At 42.6% G+C, this 24,666-nt stretch overlaps 1 protein-coding gene across 4 annotated transcripts; it reads right to left on the bottom strand.

The window, feature by feature from the left end:
• Positions 1 to 3,195: 3,195 nt before the first annotated feature.
• Positions 3,196 to 23,073, bottom strand: LOC140389322 (uncharacterized). 4 transcript variants are annotated; one of them, XM_072473487.1, is made up of 7 exons: positions 22,853 to 23,073; positions 14,281 to 15,007; positions 11,378 to 13,765; positions 11,151 to 11,275; positions 10,089 to 10,139; positions 3,866 to 4,099; positions 3,196 to 3,336 (listed from the first exon to the last, which is right to left on the bottom strand). In XM_072473487.1, exons 2-7 carry the CDS (start codon positions 14,960 to 14,962, stop codon positions 3,238 to 3,240), a joined length of 3,579 nt encoding a protein of 1,192 aa, XP_072329588.1. In that variant the 5' UTR covers positions 14,963 to 15,007; positions 22,853 to 23,073; the 3' UTR covers positions 3,196 to 3,237. The 4 variants fall into 4 exon arrangements, with proteins under 4 accessions (XP_072329588.1, XP_072329586.1, XP_072329587.1 ...); XM_072473485.1 differs by having other exon boundaries at positions 11,151 to 13,765; XM_072473486.1 differs by lacking the exon at positions 10,089 to 10,139 and having other exon boundaries at positions 11,151 to 13,765.
• Positions 23,074 to 24,666: the final 1,593 nt, after the last annotated feature.

The raw sequence follows: 24,666 nt of genomic DNA, 5'->3' as shown, positions 1-24,666 counted from the left end.
GTTGACTATTAAAAGCAAAGGATGAGAAGAAAATTACATGAGGATAACATTTCTATTTTAGGGACAGTCAGGAAACAAAATGTGTGTTCAATTGTGCTGATTAGATAAATTTCACGGATTACAAATTAGATGCAGCATGCTGTGAAGGGCACTAGGGCACAGTAGCATAGTGGTTAGTACTGTTGCTTCACAGCTCCAGGGTCCCGGGTTTGATTCACGCTTGGGTCACTGTCTGTGCAGAGCCTGCACGATCTCCCCGTGTCTGCATGGGTTTCCTCCGGGTGCTCCAGTTCCCTCCCATAGGGATGGAGTGGAGGTGTGGGCTTAAGTGGGGTGCTTTTTCCAAGGGCCAGTGCAGACTCAATGGGCCGAATGACCTCCTTCTGCACTGTAATTTCTATCATTCTATGATTCTAACATGGGGTGCTATGTATCCTCTGGAGTCGAGCCAACCGGCCAGACCATGGTATTAAACAGCCACTCTGGACGCTGTGACATGCATTTTTGAAAGTCCCTCTTCAGGTGTCGGCCCTTCTCCCCTTTGAATCTACCATCATCACACCTCTCCTCAAGAAAAAACCTTTGACCTGTCTTTACAAACTATCATCCCACTTCCAACCTCCCTTTCCTCGCCAAAGTCCATTAATGTGTTGTCAGCTCCCAGGCCCATTCCCATCTTGCCAAGAACCCCTTGTTTAAATATCTCCGATCAGGTTTCACCCGCAACAGTATTGAAACAACTCTTACCAACGTCACAAATGACCTCCAATACGACTGTGACAAGGTACACCTACTCCTTTTATCCTTCTCGAGCTGTCTGCAGTCTTTGACATGGTTGACCACACCATCCTCCTCCACCACCTTTCCACAGTCATGAAGTTGAGTTCTCATGTGGTTCCATTTTTTAATCTATCTCATCGTAGCTAGAGAATCACCTAAGAATGTCTCCTAAGAATTTATCCAAGACCCCCTCCTATTATTCATCTACATGTTGTCTGTTGGTGACATAATCTAATCGGGCAGCACGGTAGCACAAGTGGATAGCACTGTGACTTCACAGCGCCTGGGTCCCAGGTTCGATTCCCCACTGGGTCACTGTCTGTGCGGAGTCTGCACGTTCACCCTGGGTCTGCTTGGGTTTCCTCCGGGTGCTCCGGTTTCCTCCCACAGTCCAAAGACGTGCAGGTTAGGTGGATTGGCCATGATAAATTGCCCTTAGTGACCAAAATGTTTAGGAGGGGTTATTGGGTTATGGGGATAGGGTGGAAGTGAGGGCTTAAGTGGGTAGGTTCAGACTCAATGGCCCGAATGACCTCCTTCTGCACTGTATGTTCTATAATCCAAAGGCACAGCGTTGCTTTCAGATGACTCGATGGGCCAAATGGCCTCCTTCTGCACTGTAAATTCTATGATCTATATACGCTGGTGACAGCCAGTTCTACCTTGTTCAATTCCTCCACTGTTGCTAAATGATCACACAGCTGCTGATTGACATCCTGTGCTGGATGAGCCAAAATTTCCTCCAAATATATTGGGAAGACTAAAGCCATTGTTTTTGGTCCTCGCTTCTAACTCCATTCCGTAACCAGTGCATCTCCCTTGCTACAGTCTGACAGTAAGTCTGTCTATTTCACAACTTTGGTGTCACATTTGATCCCAATCTGAGCTTCCAACCTCATACTTGTGCTATCACTAAGATTGAACATTTCCATTGCTGTATCACTGTGACTTTACCCATCTCAGCTCATTCGCTGCTGAAGCCTCATCCGTGCTTTCATTACCTGTTGACTCAACTATTCTAATGCATTCCTGGTTGATCTCCCACATTCTACCATCTATAACATTTAGGTCATCCAAAATTCTGTTCTACATGTCTTAAATCATAGCAAGTCCCTTTCCCCATCAGCCTGCCTCCCACTGTGCTTCTTGATCTATCTTGGCTTCCAGTTTTACCAAATCTTGATTTAAAAATTTTTGCTCTTGTTTTCAAATCCCTCCATGGTACTGTCCCTCCCAATCTGTGAATCTCCTCCAACCTCCACCAACAATCAGCCAAGATACCAGCACTGCTCTAATTCTGACCTCTTGTGCTTTCCCACTTATAATTATTCCACCATTGGTGACCGTGCATTCAGTTGTCTATGCGCCAAGTTGTAGAATACCCACCTTACACTTCTCATTGCTTTCCTCCTTTCCTCCTTTAAGACTCTCCTTAAAACACCAAGCTTTTTAATCTCCTTAAGTAGCTCAGTATCATATTTTGTTTTATAATGTTCCTGTGACGTGTCAAGAAAGTTGTGGCTTCAATTTATTAGTGCCCCCTCCAATCCCAAAGTGGTTTTAGGGCAATCTGAATTAGAACTGTTTGAGTACTATGCATATGCATTCTTTTCTTTATGGTTATCATGTTATTCCTTCTACGCTATTTTCATTTTGTAAAGAACACATAATCTCAGACATGAGTACATTATACTAATGACACCAATAAGACTGCAGGTTGAACTTGGTAATATTTGGTGATGCAACACAACATTATTTGCACAGTCTTCCGTAAGACTCATTTCCTTGTGCCTTATGCTTTGCAACTGATTGGTCCCAAGTGAGTTAACTTTTTTTAAGCATTGCTGGAGAAATTATCAACGGCAGAAAATTGCATCAACGCATTGAAATGGAAGCAGTTGAAACAGAGACAGAAGCTGAAAAGATTTTCAAGAACATTTACAATTGGAGTGGCAAGAACTGCTCACCGTCAGGAGAAAATATCAAAAAATATAGCTCTCTGTGATTTGGGAAGCAGCAATAAATTCTGGGGCAAGCAATCCAAAAGATATCAACTCAGATTTGCAAGCAGAGTGATTTCACCCAAATTTATCTGCTATCACTTACCATTCATTGCAAGGTCTCTAACAGCCTTAAATCATTTCATTATAGAGGAATAAATGTGGAAATTCCATCTTAACACTGCCACAGGTGCACTGTATGTGATCTTAAAACAAGCCTACTCTGACTAGATACAAAGTCACTGCTGTCACCAAATATAAAATAAGTCACTTGAGAGTATAAGCCTTTAGGTATGGCATGTGGAGAAGAAATTTTAACGAAAGCTTCAGAAAGATTAATTCTTCCAATCACCTAGATATACATAGTTTGAGTCAGTAAGAATTCCAACTGGATTTTTAAAACCTTAAGGCAAACTTGGAAAGAATTGGCTTAGCTTTATTACACCTTTATAAAGGTTTAGCTGCTTCTGCGAATGGTAACTTTAACTCCTTTTATTGAAACAGATTCCTCCTTGGTGTCCGTAAAAGGGTGCATTGTGCCACGTACAGTTAGGATCTGAAAACATATCCAAAAAGAAAGCCATCAATAATGCCAGTTTCAAAATACATCTGTCCTAACATGAATTCAATTCAGCTCACAAAAACTTAATGTATGGGGCCACCGATATACTGTGTCTACCCTGTAAAAAAGCTCGGGTACATGTGTTGAGGTCCACTTCTTGTGGCCAATTCTAAATATTAAATGGAACATTTGAGTTTTTTTGTTTAAATGTCACTTCCACAGTGTCACATAAATTTGGCTGTCAATGTGAACTCATTTGGCATCAGTTGATCTCTTAGATAGGGCCTGCCACCATTCAGCTTTAATGCATATGGAAACCACATCAGCATCTGGGGCACCTGACTCATAATGCTATATTTGCCCTGTTGTCTACCCAAAACATTTTGCACTGACACAAAGTGGTAATGCTTCTGAAGCCAATGGTGAAGATATATAAATTATTGTTTTGTTTTTAACACCAGCAATTAAGCATACACAAAAGTTTTTTTACATTTCCAATGCCTAACCATATAAACGCATGCACCTTATAAGGCTGGCTCCATGGCCCTTTTCCAGTCACATTCACTGCGCGGACCCGGAACAAGTACTCAGAGTTGGTGTTCAGGTTAGTAGCAATAAAGTTTGTGCGTCTGATTCCAGAGAAGACTCCAGCTTGAAACTGAGGTATAGCCATCTCCTTATCAACAGAAATGATCTCTTGGAACTGCAGTTCAAAAAAAAATACAGTGTGTTCTTCTACTGGAAACAGCCATTTCACCTATGTAAAACAAAAGTGAAAAAGATGGTAAACTGAAAAGAAATATTAATGGTTGACTTGCCCCGATGTATCAAATAACACAGAAGTACATAATAGATAAACGCAAATTACTGCGGATACTGGAATCTGAAACATAAACAGAAAACAATGGGCAATCTCAGCAGGTCTGACAGCATCTGTGAAGAGAGAAGGGAGCTCCCTTCTCTTTCCACAGATGCAGTTAGACCTGCTGAGATTGTCACAGGATCATAGAATCCCTAAAGTGCAGAAGGAGGCCATTCCGCCTGTCTGCATCAACCCTTTGAAAGACCACCCTACCTTGGCCCAATCCCGTCCTTTTCCTGTAACTCCACTCGAAGGGGCAATTTAGCATGACCAATCCACCTAATCTGCACATCTTTGGACTGTGGGAGGAAACCCACACAATCACCTGACGTCAGAATCGCAGCCGGGTCCATGGCGCTGTGAGGCAGCATGCTAACCACTGTGCCACCGTGCTATCTAGAAGTACATAATCATGGATTTGAGTTGAGTGGAAATATATTTTCGCTGATCTGGAGAAGTTTGGGCTACATCCAGGGTTTGTGTCATAGGTTCGAGAGTTGTACATAGCTCCATCTTCCAGCGTGCGTACTAATACCATGGGCACGATTCTCCACTCCCACGCCGGTTGGGAGAATCGCCTGGGCCGCCAAAATTTCCGGGGACGCCGGTCCGACGCCCTCCCGCGATTCTCCCAAGCCGCGGGAATGGCCCGGTCGAGTTTCGCGGGCCGCAGGCCGGAGAATCGCCGGAGACACCGAAAATGGCGATTCTCCGGCACCCACGCGATTCTGAGGCCCGGATGGGCCGAGCGGCCAGGCCAAAACGGCGGGTTCCCCCCGGCGCCGTCCATACCTGGTCGCTGCAGTCGTGGGCGGTGCGTGAACGCTGGGGGAGCGGCCTGTGGGGGGGCGAGGGGGGATCCTGCACCGGGGGGTACCTCAAATGTGGGATGGCCCGCGATCGGTGCCCACCGATCGTCGGGCCGTCCTCTCTGAAGGAGGACCTCCTTCCTTCCGCGGCCCCGCAAGATCCGTCCGCCATCTTCTTGCGGGGCGGACTTAGAGAGGATGGCAACCACGCATGCGCGGATGACGTCAGTTATGCGGCGCTGGCCGCGTCATCTATGCGGCGCCGCTTTTACGCGGGCAACAAGGCCTGGCGCGGGTAGATGACGCAGCCCTGATACTGGCCCATTGTCAGGGCCTGAATCGGTCGGGACCGGGGCAGTTCTGCGCCGTCGTGAACCTCGCAGAATCCCGCCCCATGGGTTCAGGGTCGTACAGCTGCAACGGGGGGGGGGGGGGGCGGGGTAGATGAGGCAATGGTGTCCTACTTCTCCTCCCCTGTTTGCATTGGCAATTGAGTCATTGATTATTGCTGAGGGCCTGGGATAAATGGAGAGGATTTGTCAGGTATGGGGTAGAACACAGGGCGTCTCTGTAAGGGATCTGGGACCAGTTATGGGGGAACAGGATGGGTATATTGAAGGGATTTGTCTCATTATCAGGGTATAAGTTAAATTCTGGTAAGAGCAAGTGTTTTGTGTGTGTGGGGTGGGGAGGGGGGAGCATTCAATTTGCGAAGTCACATGCAATCCTGCACCACCTGAACCCCCAGATACCGGAAACTAGTCCAAACTAGATGGATCTAGCTCGGACTAGTTTCCGGTATCTGGGGGTTCAGGTGGTGCAGGATTGCATGTGACTTCGCAAATTGAATTGCAACAACCAGGCGAGCAGAATCAGGGCGGATCTACAGAGTTGGGACAGCCTTCCATTGTCGCTGGCAGGCCGGGTTCAATCCATTAAGATGAACAACTTGCTGCGATTCTTTTTTTTGGATAAATTTAGAGTACCCAATTCATTTTTTCCAATTCAGGGGCAATTTAGCGTGGCCAATCCACCTAGCCGGCACATCTTTGGGTTGTGGGGGCGAAACCCACGCGAACATGGGGAGAATGTGCAAACGCCACACAGACAGTGACCCAGAGCCGGGATCGATCCTGGGACTGCGGCGCCACCGTGCTACCTTTACTTTCTGCGATTCTGGTTTTTATTTCAATGCCTCCCAGTTTTTCTGCCAAAGTTGTTCATCTGAGGGATTGAACGGCTCATGGCAGGTTTTGTATGGGCAGGAAGGCCTCAGATTCAGAAGGGGGTCCTACAAAGAGATAGGTAAGTGGGGTGGTGGGCGCATGCTGGCGCTGCCAAATCTGATGTTTATTACTGAGCAGCCAATGTGGAGAAGGTGTTGGGGTGATGTCGAGACCTGGGTGAGGATGAAGTCGGGGTCGTGCAAAGGATCTAAGCTGGTGACAGCGTCTCTGCCATTTGCTCCGGCAACATATTCTTCGAACCTGGTGGTTTTCTCCACTTTGAAAATATGGCGGCAACTCAGTTAGAATTTTAAGCTGAGGGAAGTGTCAGCATGGGCTCCTATCTGTAGGAATCATTTGTTTGAGCCGATGAAACTGGATGCCAGATTTGGGGGTGGAAAGGTGGGGAAGGGGGGTGGGGGGCTGCTGGAGAGGGTGAGGGATTTGTCTTGGAGGGACGGTTGCCAGCCTGGAGGAGTTGGAGAAGAAAGCAGGACCATCTACCATAGATGGCGGGCAGCCGTTTATATTGCACTTTAAGGAACTGGTTGGTCACTATTAGCTGTTAGTGGAGGGGGGTACGGTCAGTGGGGGTGGGTTTTTATGGGTTGTATTTCTGTTGCTGGGGTTACAGTTACTGTTGTTGTTTGTAATTTTTGATCCATGTGTTGGTGTTATTTTGTTTTGTAGATTTCTGAAATAAAATGTTAAAAGTTCAATAAATATATATTTTTTAAAAATCATACATTGGAGTATTAATAATAACTGCTGTTTTTTGCCCATCTATGACTGACTGGAATGTATTTTCTTGGCATGGCTGCCAAATGGAAGTGAAATGCAGTTGGTGATATTCAGTTGTGGAAGATGAAGAAACTTGACAACTAGTGTGACCCTGCGGTCATTTTATTGACGCAGAATGGTATCGTTTATCAGCATTCACTGTCGATACTCAGGTGCAGAATAAATGCCGTAGCACATTGCAAGGTTGCAACTGTACATCAGCAACAAATATAAAACTGCAACCTGGTGATTTATGTCGATGAATCTAAAGCTTCTTCAACTGAGTCAAAACAGAACCACTCACAAAGCTACAAATGAACATTGAAACAAGGTAATTAAGACATAGTTCACTACAGCACCACTGTGTGGCCTATCTGAGGTGGTTCACGGGTTTGAATCCACAAGTACCATTTAGTGAATGAATTTAACTGCTTTGTTCTGGAGGAGCACCAAGTGGAGGAGAAAACCTATGGGGAGACTCATCCCCAGGGTACTTACTCTCAGACACCCTCAAATTGTATTTTTCTGAGCTGCATTGACACTTAGCTTTCAAAGCGAAGATATCCAAATGGAAAAATTGAAAACAAAATTAGTCCTTGCTGGAAAACCACCTAAATACCTGACACTCCCCAAACTGGCATCTTGTAAAGCAGATGTCAATGAGTGTGTAATGCTGAATAAGCATTCAATAGCAAAGGGACCCCCCCCCCCCCCCCCCCCCACCTCCAACCCCTCACCCCCAGCACCACTTAAAGGGATCATAGTCTACTTAATCTAGTTTTTTGATGATTTCTTCTGATTCCTGGTGCTGTGCATTGCATTGCTATGTTTTTGTATACTTGTTAAAATTCTCTGATAGTCAAAAGGGTGTCCTTTGGCAAATTCTCTGATAAGCAAAAGGTTGTGCTTTGGCAAATGCTGAAGTGCTTGCAGATAGTTGAAAGGCCTGTGCTGAAATATGTTGCTTCCAGACAAGGGTGGCCTGATAGAACTTTCTCTTGCAATTTAACATGACTGGCAGAATGAATAGAGGTCACACAGATCAGGACAAGATGTGGGAGGAATAGGGAGGAAGGGATCACGAGCGGCCATATCAGTGCAAGCTCTTCAGGGGACAATTCTCTTAATTGAACTTCAGTGAGAACAGTGCATGAGGTGACTTTGTTTCACTGAAGAGATTGTGACTGAAACGTGGCAACTGCTGCTGCAACTGTGTCATCAAAACTGAGTAGTGCCATGGCTCTAAATTCTTATGGGTCTAACTCCCTCCAGACAGCTGTTGCAGATAGGAACAGAATCATGGAATTTGCATTACTATGCTGTACAACAAGTTCTCAGAGACCCTCTATCTGGAAACAACTTCATCCCACTCCCTCTTGTCAGAGACAAGCACGTAGAATGAGCCTAAAGGTTTTCTTAGCTTGCAGGTTTCTCTCTGGTGCAGGGTTCTATTGGCACCATGCATATTGCTCAGTATGTGCCCATGTGAACGCTTCCATTTTTCTGAACTGAAAGCACTTCCAGTCCTTCAATGTGCAAGGTCACAGGCTGTGCATCATAAGGTTGAATGCCCACAATCCTGGCAGGAGTTACAATTCCTTTATTCTGCAGCAATCTTCTGAGACAGCTGCATTTGACCCACCACAAATCAAAGGGTTATTACTGGGTGACAATGGGTGTCCGCTCATGACATTGTTCATAACCCTTGTGCAGAATTCAAGCACAAATGTACAGTAGGCATACAATGAGGGCCATGCCATCAGAAGGAACATCATAGGGCAGACCATTGGTATTCTTAAACAATGCTTCTGCTCCCTGGCACTACTCTGGAGGAGCCCTGCAGTACCCAGTTGAGTGGGCATCATGAATTGTGCAATGCGGCATGGACATTATGAGGGAACAGCCCTTGTCACCAGCATGAGCATGAGCAATAATAGAAGGAGGAACAGGGGCGTGAAGAATAAAAGGAGGAGCAGGAGGCAGTAAAGGGATCTTGTGTAACAGGAACTAGGGCCACAGAAAAAGGGAGGAGACAGTTTTGGCAGCCTTTTTCTGCCTAATCTGTACACGATCAAATAATAAATGAATAATTAGCCTCAATAAGAATCAACTCCATGGAGCCACATCCAGTCTCCCAGGGCAGCACCTCAAAAATCCCAGAAATCTGTCGGAGAACAGTTTGACGGACCGTTGCGATGCCCGAAAATCCCCTTCGGACACTGACATTCAGAATTAGAATGCTGGCAGCCGGTGCTTCCATTACACCTTTGGGGGAGCTCCGCATGCTGAGATAAGAGTTGTGATATCAGCCATCAAGATGTTGCTTCATGCTGAGTTCCATGGGTGTGCTGGTGGAGGTGACCCCCCAATTCATACTGAAAAAGATCTGCTCAAAGCTCAGTGCACAGCACTTTACCAAGTTGGTCCTGGATTCCTCTATAATAACTGACATTGAGCGCAGGCTTTCTGGTGGTCATTTCAATGCACCAAGCATTTGGTTATGTACACACATCAGCTTTCCACTACAGCTATGTCCAACAAGGCATGATCTCTGTCCTTTTTAGCAGAAATAGTGTACAACATCACTCTTTGTAAGCTCCCATCTATGTCATCCTTTACCACCGCATTAGCTCCTGCACTAGCTCCTGCTTCACCACCTGCAGATCTCCCCTCTTTCCCAGCCTCAAAAATACACAGTCAGTCTCTAAGCTGATGGCATCTGAGTGTAAGACTGAGTGATGGTGTCTCTTCATCTTCATGTCTTCTTCCTCTATCTCCGCCAACTTGGAAGGCACTTCCAGTTCTTGAGCATTTAAATGAAAAGGGGCCAGTGTTGGGTTATCTTGGGGGGGGAGAAGAAAAATTAAGAAGTGTACACTGAAACCCTGAGCACCATGCAGTCAGAAGACTTCAAGATGAGGGACTAGTGGGATGAAAGATTGAGGATTTGGTATGCAGATAACCTCAGTGTCAATCAATTTGGTGCTATTAGCGGCCACAGACTCAATGAGTCTCTTTCCAAGATGACAAGCATTATCTCCTCTATGGGATTAACACATGGAGACTCACTTGTCCTCTTCCAGTTATTTGCTGCCTCCTTCTGGTATGTGCCACCTTCTTCTGCAAGAAAAAGGGAAGTGTGTCACTGTGTTGTGCCATCTGTTTGGGTGATGGGGCAGTCGTTGTTGAATAACTGCCAGTGTAGTTGAGACTTGCAACATTATCAATTGCAAGTTAAAGCACATGAATTGTATGAATGTTCGGGTTGAGTGCTGGAAATTTGTTGGTGGACTGGAGTTGGGAGCGTGGTTTTAGTGAAATGAGCAGCAGATGAAGGCATTGGTGAAGCTGGGAGGGTACTCCATTTGAATATGGACCCACTCATCTGGACAACTCACATCAGGTAAGTAAAATTCTGTCTTTGTTGCATCTATGCTCAATGAGCAATATTCCCGGATGGCCTATTTAATCTCTAGCTATTTATTCCTGACTGCCTTCTGAGCATGTCTTCCCCCCTCCCCTTACGGATACAAGATATCTCTTGCACCATTCCACCAAAGCCTCCAGTCCACTGTCTAAAAACCTTGATGCTCACTCTCATGCATGTTTAGCCATTGTTCAAACACCACTTGTAGAAGTCGCACTGGACCTTTCCTTTAAGTGGCACCAGATACTCATGGCAGCAGACACCTTGCTGATACCTATACGGCCAATAGCCAGTGTGAGGACCATCGGGTGTCTGCAGAAATTATTGAAAAAAACAGGCAGCATGAATTATCGCGCTGCCTGCAACATATGAATGGGCACTGGTAATCATGCACTATGATTTCTGTAATTGTTTTCAGGTCTTATCCAAGTTCATCCCCATAAAATTTGCAATGTTCTCTGATTAGAAAATGGATAAACAAATATAGAACAGGAGACATGTCAGGTTTAAAAGAGAAGAAAAACTGAGAATTTGTAAGTAATAATATTTGTACCAATGAAACTGTATTTTAATAAAATCACTTGGCTCAATCTGATTTATTTTAAATGAAATGCCATGATAAATGAATTTAAATGATGTTGCTCTAAATATTAAAGTTTCATTATATATAATATAACTTCACTTATGTACAAGTCAAATGTTACCTTAGCAGAGGTTCCATCCACAGTGTGCTTGTATATTGTAGGAGCTTCTGATAGTTCACGCCTCAAGGTATCCACAGGTTCATTCAGAAATCTTTGTGCTGATATTTGTGTCAAATCATTATTTTCTGTATCAAATTGTACACTATTATCAAACAATTGAAGTTTCCCACCATTGCATGTTAGTGTAACATCATGCATCTGAGAGAGTAATGAAACGTTTTTTGTACCTTGGTTTAGAGTAATGTTCTTTTTTGGTGTGTGTACATGTTGCTTATTCTTATGACCAGTGCTAATGTGGCTGCCATTTTGTGGTCTCAATTTAGAACAGGTTCGTTGGCCATTTCTTAAATTTCGGGTCTTTGGAAAACCAATTCTGTACAAATGATTTGATGAATGATACTTTACGGGATCCTTGATGGGTGCATTTGCATTGACCTCAAAATTAGTTGCAGACTGTGACAGACATCGAGCAGGCTGGGAAGATATAATACTGTATCCAGTTTGAACTCTCTGGTTACTTCTTATGAAACTTTTGCTTTTGGATAGCAACTTTGGATTTCGGCAGTAAGGTCTACCGCCAAAATTATGCCTTGACCTTGTATTGTGAAGGGCATTACTTGTATTCCAGAATCGCAAGGGTTTGGAAATATCAGCATTGTCAAAGGAAGCACTTTTTGTACTGTATGTAGTAGTCCCAAGCAAGCAATGCATTTCTTGTCTACAGCAGTCCATTTTGTATCCATCTGAACTGCAATGTTGTTGATGTTGGAAACTATGGGTGTTTTTTTCAGAACATTCTCTTTCGGTTGAAGAATTGAAGCGTTTGCAGCAAAGGTTATTTCCAATGTCGCCATGTGACCTTATACTCGAAAAGGTGTTGCATGCATTGATGGATACTTGACTCTTGGATGAACCATCACTGACATGACAGTTTGAAGAAAGGTTTTTCTCACTTTTTGAACAAGTACACTTGCCTAAGTGTTCCAATCTATTCTCCGTAGAATCTGTCTGAGATGGTTCTCCATTGGTAAAGAAACAAGGTCCATTCAACTGATAAAGTGGTTCAATGTTTTCACCATTCCCTCTTTCCAATGACCAACAAGAACTGTTGCAGTGATAGCTAATTCCAGTGTCACTGTCTAACATAATTTCAGAAGGAGTGCTGAAAGTATGATGATTCTTCAACAAGTCTACATTTTCATGATCATTTGGATGTTTGCTTTTTGTTGTTTTAGAAGAGGATATTGCATTCAAAAAATGAGCTTCTTTCGGACTTAAATTTACAGTGAATACATCTCCACTGATAACTCTCTCAGAGCTACACTGGTGCGGATACTGCCAAGTAGATATAGCCTGTTTATTTTCTAAAATGCATGTGAACTTTGTTATTTCAAGTGGACTTTGGCATTCACCTGATTCTTGATGTCTGTCGTTACATTCCATCTTTGTTGGCATATTGGAAGCTTTATTGCAAAGGTCAATTCCATTTGTATCGCAACAGGTGTTGCTTATATCCATGAATTCATGCTTTTTGATGCAGATACAATAAACACCACCTGAAGGAATACTTCCATCAGATTTAGAACAGCACGAAGGAGGCAGACTATGATTTGTATCAGCTTGAACCTCACTGCCATATTGTTGAGCATGATCACCAGAATTTGACAGAGATTGACAACAGATTATACTGGGTGCATTTGAAGTCACATCTATCGTAGGTGTACATGGCTTGCTATAGTTGCTGGAACTTGGATCGCAAATAGATGAATCCACATCGGTTTCATTTGAAATGGCATCCATCTGAGATGTACATTGAGGGCTGCATAGGCTAGAATATGCCACTTGACTGCACAAGTTGGTTGAACTTAGGGTAACATTATTCTCGGATGCACATTTTGGTCTACACAGGAGAAAAAGTTTTTTATTTGCATGAGAATCTGCATTGGGTTCATCAGAGTTGAAAATAGCTGCACAAGAACGTGAAATATATGAACAAAGGTCCAAGTTAGGAGCACTTAAGGTGGCATGAATTTTGGAAGTGAATGATGGACAATGTAGGTTAGGCAAAATCTCTTGTACATTGCAAGTAGCACTCATCTTTTTCATTTTGTTTGGAGCATTCACTACTTGAATATTTTCGAAATCTCCACTGCACAAATATTCTGAGTCACTGTCACACATTTGCAAGGGAAGGGCATTAATTTCATCTCTTAAGTGATCTACATTTAATTCAAAATCCGCAAAAGGAATTACAGCTAATGACTTACTAGGAGTCACACAAAGCATACTTTCAGTCAGCCGTTTGTTTATCTGTGCAGATGTTTGAAGGAATATAACTGGACTAGTTTCTTTGAAAGCTTCTATTGTGTATAGTATCAATCCTTCTAGCTTTAGCATTAACTTTGATGCTGATTCAATGAAATTGTCAACTTCATTTTGTTTCTTTGTATTCTCAATTTTCATTTTCTCTTTAATTGTTTGTTCTTGCAGTTTAAGATCTTCTTGTATTGAATTGAACTCTTTGGTCAGTTTTGCATTTTGTTGCATCTCATTTATCTCAATATTAGTTTTCATTAACTTCAGCTGCTGAATACATTTTTCATAATTTGCTTTGACTAAAACAAAAGAGCAACTATATCAGAATATTTTTTAAAAAGCACTTTCCAAACCACAATATTTAGCATTTTCAGAACCTGTTTGTTATAAGCAATGTGCAATTACAGAAAACTAAAGTTATAGTTGACAGTAGAATTCAAAATATACCAATCTTATATTACAAAAATACATTGTCTAAAAATTGACTTTCAGTTCATAATTATTGCTCCAAGTAAAGCAATAATACTCTACCATAATTGAAAGTTACATTTGTCAAATCAATTAACTGAACGGAGGTGAAATTGATCTTAGACAATATTCAAAACAGGCAATGGTGAGTTTACAGTTTGATTTATATGTAGCCTAATTTTTTAATAGTGTTTCAATTAAGTTTTGCTGAGCCTAATTTTACCCCCAATTACATACATTGCAATTGCTTTTCAAATGTAACTTCCTCTATAGCCCTTAAATAATTTAACAAGTATTACTGATAAATCCAACCAGGTGTCAAATGGTCTGTTTGCAGAACATGTACCTTCAGTGAATTGGGAGACATGCTTCTGCATTTCTGCTACTTCACATTGAAATGCGAGGTCAAGTGAATATAAACGATGATTCCTGTGGGTGCTCAATTTGCATTCATCACAGATTGGCAATTTATCTTGTACACAGTAATGTTTCAGGTTTGTAAAAGGATGGTAGAAACATTTAATCTGACTGCCAACGTATGATGAAGGATCTATCAAAACGTGAGATAGAAATGCTTTATTATTGTGGATTTTGCGAAGACATTTTTCACAGAAGTTCAGATTGCAGTTGACACACTTCTTCATAGCAATATGATTGTCTTTTTCATCACAGAGTTGACAGAGGATCTGCATTTGCTGGGGACTTATTCTTCCTTTTACTTTTCGCTTTTTCTTCTTGACTTTTTCAGCATTAAATCCTTCCTGTCTGTATCTTGTCACAGTACTGTTTAGCAAATAGTTCTCTGGGAACTTAACTTCATCTTCTTGGCTGAAACAGAAGTTTTCCTTGCACAGAGGGCACTTAACACTTATTTGACCCCTCTTCTCGTGCTTTATTTCTTTGCTGAGACAGGTGTCACATAAACTGTGATCACAAGGCAACAGATATGGGTTGTTGTAAAGCTTTCCACAGGCTGGGCAAGTAAGCTCTTGACATATTGTACCAGTAACTTCTTTCTTTTTTTTCATTTTAATCAGTCCTTACTTTCATGCATGGTATTTATCGGAATGGGTCTGCAAGAAATAATTAAAGTCATAGTCATAGAGTTTTACAGCACAGAAAGAGGCCCTTCAGCCCATCATGTCTGCACCGGCCATCAAACACCGGTCTATTCTAACTCCAAGAGTTTATTTGAAATTATCATCATATGAAACAATGCTTCATTCACACTCGATTTATTTTAGATTTTCAGTTCATTTTTCGGATTTCATTACATCATAAAGCACTTAGCAAGTTTAAATAAATTGCCAACCTAGAAATGTAAACATACAGTTTAATAATACAATCCTTAAAGCATGTATTGGAAGATGGGAAATTAAAAGTCAGCAACTTACTGCAAAGATTTTTGTGATTATGTTGTTCGCCGTTGAAAGTTGAAGATGACCATGACATCAACAAGAATTCATGAAGTTAATTTTCAGGTGTGATGTGTTTGAGAAAGAGACCTGGATTTTGAGCAGCGATGCTGATCGACCACTATGATCAAAAATTTCCCCGACTTGATGCTGCCACGCATTTCTACTGAAATGTGTCGCATGGTGTCCATCATAGAACTCCATTGAAGCAGAATAGAATCAGGAGAAGACAGGAGATATACCATTTTAAGGCACGAGTTGCGGCCTGGCAAGTTTAAATACCCAGTTTGAATGTTAGTGAATTAATGTCAATGGCTGGGTGAATGAGTGAATGGGTAGGTGGATGAGGTAGATAAGTGGCTAGGGAGATAAGTGAGTGAGGTGGTAAGTGGGTGAGGTGGGTAGGGTGAGTAAGTGGGCGGTCATTTCTGGAAGAGTAGTTGGATCAGCCGATAGGTGTGTGGTTGGATGGTCAGGAGAGGTGGTGCGTGGTCAAAGGTGTGATTGGAGAGGGTCAGTTGTGAAGTCACCCAGGTGTTTGGCTAGATTTTAACCTGTCCAACATTTCCAGGATAACTGTTCAAGTAAATACCGCAGAACTTCCTCAGAGTCAAAAACATTCCGGGAGTTCCTGGGGAGAAGGGGATTGAAACTTCCCAGATAATCCCCACAGAGGTCTGCAAGTCAGGATTTCCAGAGGGTCCTGACGTGCATCTTCACTCGTATGTCCATCCTCTGAAGATTGAGAGGCTTGAAGATTTAGGCCTTAGGATGAAAGTGAAAGAGGTGCACTGATACTGAGGGATAGTTAAGAATTGAAGTATACAATCCAGATTTCAAAAACAGTTGCCATCAAAATATGTCAAAATTCCCACTGATGTGTTCAAAACCTCCTGCATAGTTTGCACTGTTTGGAATGAGAGTAACTTGAGGAAACAAATATACTATATTGGAAACATATGACTGAAATCATAACTGCTGTCATAATCAACAATGAGATGTGAATATCTCCATTTATAATGTTGACAATAATACTCATGATGTTTTTCATTTCTGATCCTCATCTATAGATATGCATTGTTACCTCATTTCTGGTCATGGCATCTCGGCCATTTATATCTCTCAGCATTTGTAAACACTTTGTATGGGACTAACTTTTGTGATGTGATCATGTAACTAACGTTCTCACTTTGGATGCCATCCTTTTACATTCAAAACAGATTTAAAAACGAGAAAACTAGCATTCCTTCCAAAATAATGAATGAAGTTAAGTACATGAAAATGTTTACAAAAACATCTCAAATAATGAAAATAAATCAAAAAGTCGCATTCATCAGCCACATTCAATTAAGATCATTTTACAAATGAGCATAAAACAGTTGATTACTTCAGACCTTTGTTACCATATCAACCATACAAAAAAGCAAAGTATGGAAATACCGTGCAGAACAAGACAAAGAATAAAACTGCTTGATGCATCAAAGAAACTCTGAATAAAATAGGTTTGACAGAAAATGACAAATTTTACAAACTTCTTCTGTTGAGTCAATGGCTTTTCATATTAAGAATTACCACAGATACTAGAAATAAAATTCCCAAATCCTGTCAGAGATTACCACACAATATAAAACTACACAACAAACAGAACCATCTTGATCATTAGCTTCAATACAGAGCTTTCAGACATCAACCTGCAGTAAACAACCCATCAAATGTACAGGATCATCGACTTCCAAAAAAGTATATGAAAAGTAAATTACAATGGAGACTTTATCGAGCAATTGAACCACTTAACCAACAATAGAGAAAGCAGCAGGTACAAACATTTTCTTCCTTCATTTACAGCCTCTTCCATTCATCAAACATTTTAAGCTACTTACAAAATTGCCAAAAGTATTCCTTCATTATAAACATCCACCCTTGTCATATAGATGTTTACAAATAATGTATTTTCTACAATCTACACTTTTTCTCCAATGTGTCTGAGTGTATTATTGCCACAATAGTCTCTGCTCATCAATCCTATGATTCCCTCTGATTATGTTCTGGCTGTGTCTGATGATCTGTAGATTTTGTTATTTGGACTATGGGTTTGCCTTATGAGTTTCAGTGGGCGAGGTGAGAACGCATTAACTTCCCAAATTGGACAGGAACACACCTCAAAACTTCAGCTATAAGGCCTTCATGACATCAACAAATGTTCTTGCTGCCAAATACAAATTATGTTGATTAACAAAGCCGGTATAGCCAGTATTCTATGATAACTAAAATTACATTCTGAGTCTGCATGTGCTGAATAATACCTTCCCGTGCTGCTGTAATCTGTAAAATCTTAAGGACCAATTTCAAAACCACAGGCTGAATTTTCAGTAGGCTGTGGTGGTGGGTTTGGAGGCAGCAGATGTGTCCGAAAATGGGAAGAAAATCCCATTAGGTTGGCCCACAATGTGTTCCTGCTTCAGCAGTATTATGGAGGAGTCAGGTTATGGTGAATGGGTTGGCTTTACACCCGTCCCTTAGTTTACGGTGAATGGGTTGGCTTTACACCCATCTCTGACCTCAGTGAAGTGGGAAATGGTAGGTGCAGGTGAATTTGTACTGGAAATCTGATCTGAAGACTTAAGCCCTGGACCCACCCAAACCAACCCAGTTTTTAGGGTTAAAATTCTTCCCATTTTACCCAATAAATAAACTGCAAGGTGATAAAACAAATCATCCTTATGAAGTCACTGTGGAAAAAACTGAAGTGAGCAGCATTAATTTACATAACAAGAACGTACATTTATAAAGCACCTTTTACACAGTAAAGTATTCTATGGTGTTTATCAAACAAAATTTGACATCATCTCACATAATACTTCACAGAGGTAGGTTTTAAGGAACATCTTTAAAAAGAGAGATGGAGAGACAGGAGGTTTAGGGAAGGATTCCAGGGGATCTCCAGGCAGCTTAGGGCACAGCCATCATTGGGAGAGCAATTGAAATTGGGGATCTTGAATATCGGAGGACTATAGGAGGTTACAAAGATAGTGAGGGGCAAGGCCATGGAGGAAATTGAAAATAAGGTTGTGAATTTTAAAATGGAGTCATTGCCTCCATCTAGGCCAACAAACATAACGGTGATGGGTGAACAGAACATTATGAAATTAAGTTAAAGAAACAAGCTAAATGTATGGCACAGAGGAGACCATTGCTCATTATAATTGTGCCAATTGGAAGGAGTGGTCCAGCCTAATCCCACTTTCTGGTTCTAGCTGTAGCTTAAGGCACTTCAAGTGCACATCCTGTTATTTTAAAATACAATGAAGGATTTTTACTGTTCTTTCAGGCAGTGAGATTCATACTTCCACCATCCTACAGCACAGCACAGCACGGTAGCATTGTGGTTAGCACAATTGCTTCACAGTTCCAGGGTCCCAGGTTCGATTCCCGGCTTGAGTCACTGTCTGTGCGGAGTCTGCACATTCTCCTCGTCTGTGCGTGGGTTTCCTCCGGGTGCTCCGGTTTCCTCCCACAGTCCAAAGATGTGCAGGTTAGGTGGATTGGCCATGCTAAATTGCCCTTAGTGTCCAAAATTTCCCTTAGTGTTGGGTGGGGTTACTGGGTTGTGGGGATAGGGTGGAGGTGTGGACCTTGGGTAGGGTGCTCTTTCCAAGAGCCGGTGCAGACTCTATGGGCCGAATGGCCTCCTTCTGCACTGTAACTTCTATTCTATGAAAATCCTCTAGGTGCAAGAGTTCTCAACCTCCCTCAAATACGTCTGCCTAATAGGTTCTCCCTCTCCACTTCGGGCTCCTCGTGATTTTATATCCCTCAATTCAATTTCTCCTCAGCCTCTGATGTCCTAAAGGAAACAAGCCTATCCAACTTCCCTCAAAGCTAAAATTCCCCTTTCTTGGAAACGTACTCATCGATTACTCCTCTAATGTCAAATTGCTCCTGTAATGCAGTGATGAGAATTGTACACAGGCCAGGATTTGATGACCCTGCCATGGCTCGTCTCCTCCTGGTGGATGCAGTGGATTTTAATTGCTGCTAAATTCAGCGGGAACCTACTATCCCACCGGGCGGATGGGCCATCAAATCCTGGCCGCAGTATTTCAGCTGTGACCTAACAAGTGTTTTGGACAGGTTTATAGCATCCCTGCTCTTATATTCTATGCCAGAACCAGTAAAGAAAGGTATTCCATATGCCTTCTTAACCACTTTATCCACCTGACCTGCTATCTTCAGGGATCTGTGGTCATGCATTCCAGGGTCCCATTATTCCTCAACATTTCTCAGTGTCCTACCATTATTCTGTATTTTCTTGCCTCGTTCATCCTCTCAAAATGCATTACCTCACACTTTTCCAGTTTGAATTCCATTTGTCACATTTCTGTTCACCTGAATAACCCACTGACTGATATTTCCAGGCGTCTACAACTTGCTTTCTCATTATTAACCATGTGAATAGTTCTTGCGCCTTTTGCAAACTTCTTAATCATATCCCCTAAATTTAAGTTTCCATCATTGATATGTACCTTGAAAAGCTAGGGACATGGCACTGATCCCTGTTGAGCCCCACTAGAAAGACCAGGCAGGATTTTCCAGTCATTTCAACCAATGGGATCATCTGGTCCTGCCTACGGTGACCTTCGGCTGTGGAGGGTGCAAACAAATGGAAGCTCCATTCACAGTGGCTAGACTGGAAGATCCTGCCACTGGTCATGGGGAGCCACCTCGCCACTGCAAAACACATCATGTGGATATGGAAAATCCCACCCAACCTTCCAGTCACAAAAATACCCATCATCCATTATGCCTTACTTCCTTTCACTAAGACAATTTTAAATTCGACTTGCCACCTGACCTTGGATCCCATGGGCTTGTTTCTGACCAGTCTACCATGTTTCTTTTCTTGATCATTGTATGAGGCGTAGATAAGCATGTTTATCATCTGGGGTGTTTTGTAGGGTTCCAATGGGTACGTAGGTTCCTGCTTAGGTCAACATGCGTCGGGAAGGTTCTACTGCGGATAGGACAAAATACCACAGGTGACTGAGTTTTGAATGAATTCCTGGCTCAGAATTTCCTCTGCTTGTGTTTTCTCCCTGCTTCTGATAAGCACTTGCTTTTGAAGGGGGTCACACTACTTTTTATTTGGTTGTGCCAGGTGCAGTAATCTTGGGTGAGTTTCTCCCAGGACTCAAAAGTTAATACCAAAACTCCTAAGTGAAGTCTTCAGAGTGTCCTTTTAAAACTCTCGTTGACTGCTATGAGATGCACCCCAAAATCAAACATCATAGAGGATTCACTTTGGCAAGCTGGTTACATGACCAGACCAACTCAGTTGTGACTGTCTCAATATGGTTTGGGTACTTGTCTGTCAGCTCAGATGAGCACCTGTGTTTGGTATTTGTGTCCTGCGATCTGATCTTCAGAAGCTTATGAATGAAGCTTAGAGAAAATGATTGTTTCTTTGCATGGCTCTGGTACACAGTCCATGTCGCACATTCATACAGTAGATGGGGCAAGACTATTGCTCTCTAGATTTTCAATTTGGGAGGCAGACTTACTCCTCTTGATTCTAAGACTGATGTTCAAAGTCTGCCATTTGCTTTGTCAATTCTTGCTTGTCAGGGGTAGGCGTGACCCGGGGGGGGGGGGGTCGGGGTAGGCATGACCCAGGGGTGGGGGGGGGGTCGGGGGTAGGCATGACCCATGGGGAGGGGGGGCGCGGGGGTAGGCATGACCCGGGGGGGGGTCGGGGGGGCATGACCCGGGGGGGAGGTTGGGGGTAGGCATGACCTCTGGGGGGGGGGGTAGGCATGACCCGGGGGGGGGGGGGGTCGGGTGTAGGCACGACCCGGGGGTGGGATCGGGAGTAGGCATGACCCGGGGGGGTCGGGGGTCAGGCTAGGCAAAGTAAAAAAAATATAATAATTCTTGCTTGTCTCCTGTTATCAATATAGAGTGTACTGCTGAGCTAATTGAACTTATTCACTGTTGACAGGTTCTAGTCATGGACTGAAATCCTGGACTCGAGATAGGATTTTCCTGGAGCTGACTGATGCATTACTTCAGTTTTCTTCATGCTGATTTTGAAGGCAGAAGTTTTTGCATGCATTGGCGAAGAAGACCTTGATATATTGCATGACAAGCTCTGAATAGGCAGCAGGAAAACCACAAAGAATGTCCTTGGAGACCTTAATCTTTGCCTAGACTCGTCACAGATTGAGCAGCTTCTCTTCCATGTGATATTTGATTTTACTGCCAGGATCAACATGGAAGTCTTCAGTGAGCTTGATGGAGAAAAATATATTGAAGAGAGTTGGTGCCAGCATGCAGGCCTGTTTAACTCCATTCGTGACTGGGAATGAGTCAGGAGACTCACCATCATCGAGGAAGCGCACAAGCATGCTGTTAGGGGACTATTGAATCATCTTGATGAACTTCTGGGGACAGCCGACCTTCTCCTGAAGCTATATATGTTCATTCCATAGAGCCTCATTCAATGCTCCTTCAAGCTTATCATCCCTCCTTCACATATTTCTTTGCCCAATACTGTGAACTTTACTTCTTTTTCATCCTCCTCTCTGTCTCTTCTGAAAATCATGCAATCAGAAATCAGAAATGCTGAACTGAAGTTCTTGCTCTTCTTTAAGCTATGTTTCAGTGATGGCTATGATATCATGCTTCTAAATATTCACTAGACTCCATGCAATGAGGTATTCCTGTATTATCACTGGGCAATTCCTTTGCTGCCAATTTTCCAGCCTTGGTTTCCTCTACCCTCTATACAACTTACCGATTCCTTTCTTTCGATTCCAGCTTTGTCTCCCTTCTCAATCTACACTCAGGTTCCCATCTCTCTGCCATGCTAGTTTAAAACCTCCCCAACAGCACAAGCAAACATACCTGACATTTTACAAATACTGCAGATGCTGGAAATCATTGTACCTGAAATGGTAGCACTGTTTTTGTCCACAGATGCTGTCTGGCTTGCTGAGTATTTCCAGCATTCCCTATTTTTTTAAAAAACTTCCTGACATGACAGTGGACCCTGTCATGTCCAAATGTAACCTACCCGACTTATACAGGCTCCATCTCTCACAGAACTAGTTACGGGCAGCAGGGTTGTGGATGAGCTCCAGTTTATGCAGAGTGGCAGAAGACCAAAGACAGCACTGGAATAGTCAAATCACAAGGTAATAAAAGAAACGATGAAGGTTTCAGCAACAGAGTTGGGCGATGTTGGAGGTGGAAATAGGCAGTGTTGGCGATGGAGCAGTTACAGTGTCAAATATGACATTAAAGTTGCAAAATGGAAAGAAAACATTACACTGGTACACAAAGAAAAACTTACTGGCTTAAAAATATTTAGCCATGCAGTATTTCTGAATTAGTTTATATTTCACAAGTAAGGAAGGATTAGAGCATGTTATAGAAAACTGTAAAATATTTGGTTGTAAAAGAAAATCAGTTTTTACAGTGAGAATTAGATTCTGAATTATGCAATACCATGTCTCCTGAAGTTACGAATTCACTTTACTCCTTTTCTGACTGAACACAGTAGCATTGAAAACAATAGCACACCACTCAAGGGTTCATCTTTTGCTGTTAACTTTCCTCCTATTAAATTTGCTTTAACTTCATAACGTCCTTTGCTGTTCTACAACCATTTTCATTTGAGCTGTTCTTCCGAAGTTATTTTCCACACTCTCTTCGGGTGAAAATATTTTAAATATTACCAATTTCACAGTCGCCTTTCACTCAACTCTCTTCAATTTATATCCAAGGCATCACTGGCCATGTACTATTATGTCATCATAATGTAAAAGGGATATTACACTCAGTAACCAGGAGGGGTGAAATGAGTGATGAAAAATTCTAAATAGCTACAATTTTCATGGCTCGTAAAATTACCATGAAAAGTAGAAATTCTTCTCAATTGAAGAAACAAACTTTGCAGATATTTTATTGAATTCCTACTGTTTATTGATCAATTTACAATCACTGAAGAGCCTCCTTTGAGAAACATGAACACTACGTACAAAAACTGAGTGACTGCTTTCTCATGTCAAGCTTGAGATGGTCAGTATACACAAAGAGGTATTAATTATTGGAGGCCTTCTGTGCTGACATAAGAGATTGCAATTAGTCAATTAAAAAAATTAAACGGATTGTGAATCTAATTTTAATGTACTATTTATCCATAAATAATCAACAGAAGCACATTAGTAGCTATTGAGAGATTGTTGGAAGGGCTTGCATGTTTTAAAAGCTTCAAGAAAAATTTGAGTCCACAAAGGATTGTTTAATAACAGATTGCATTTGGTGGATTGATGACTTTTGTGATGTCAGAATGCAATAGTCAGGTGACAGGCTGAAGCTTGTAGGAATGTTGTCAGCTTGGAACCAAACCATAAACAGCAACAAGGTTCCAGAGTCAAATCTTTTCTGGGTCCCCTCTTTCCCACAGTATAGGAGTGATCTGACTCCCCCCCCCCCAATAGAAGCCCCCTAAAAAAGAGAAACCCCCGAGTCCCCCTAAATAAATAGACGTCCACAGTGATGTCCTAAATAAGGAGATCCCCCCACAAACCTCCCAGAAGAGAAACTCCTGTCAGGAAGCCACACCTCCACCCCCAACCAACCCCCCCCCCTCCCTCCCGCCCGCATAAGAGAGGCCTATGTCTGGAAGCTAGCGAGCAGACAATACATAGAACATACAGTGCAGGAGGAGGCCATTTGGCCCATCGAGTCTGCACAGACCCACTTAAGCCCTCACTTCCACCCTATCCCCGTAACCCAATAATCTCTCCTAACCTTTTTGGTCACTAAGGGCAATTTATCAGGCCAATCCACCTAACCTGCATGTCTTTGGACTGTGGGAGGAAACCGGAGCACCCGGAAGAAACCCAGGCAGACACGGGGAAAACGTGCAGACTCCGCACAGACAGTGACCCAGCGGGGTATCGAACCTGGGTCCCTGGCGCTGTGAAGCCACAGTGCTATCCACTTGTGCTACCATGCTGCCCAAAGTCAGAGGCAGTGAAAAAAAATCACTGCTTTAACACTCACCTGGGCAAGACACCTGCTTGCTCAAATGCAGAAAGCACCACCTGTCAATTCCTGGAAAGAGAAAAACAGTCAGCTGAATTTAAACTCCCTCAGATCTTTGATCTGCAAGCTATTCATTCACTTCTCTCTAATATTGATTTTACTAGGGTGTGATTGACAGTTTCCAGACACAACCAGCTGTCAGCATTGTTCCATTGACCTTCCCTCACAGATGAGTAACTTTGGAGTGTTCTAGGCAATGTTTATACACA

Source organism: Scyliorhinus torazame, chromosome 14 (assembly GCF_047496885.1).
Source record: "Scyliorhinus torazame isolate Kashiwa2021f chromosome 14, sScyTor2.1, whole genome shotgun sequence".
Taxonomy (NCBI): domain Eukaryota; kingdom Metazoa; phylum Chordata; class Chondrichthyes; order Carcharhiniformes; family Scyliorhinidae; genus Scyliorhinus; species Scyliorhinus torazame.
The sequence above is the reverse complement of the archived record's forward strand: the minus strand, read 5'-3'. Positions and strand labels throughout refer to the sequence as shown.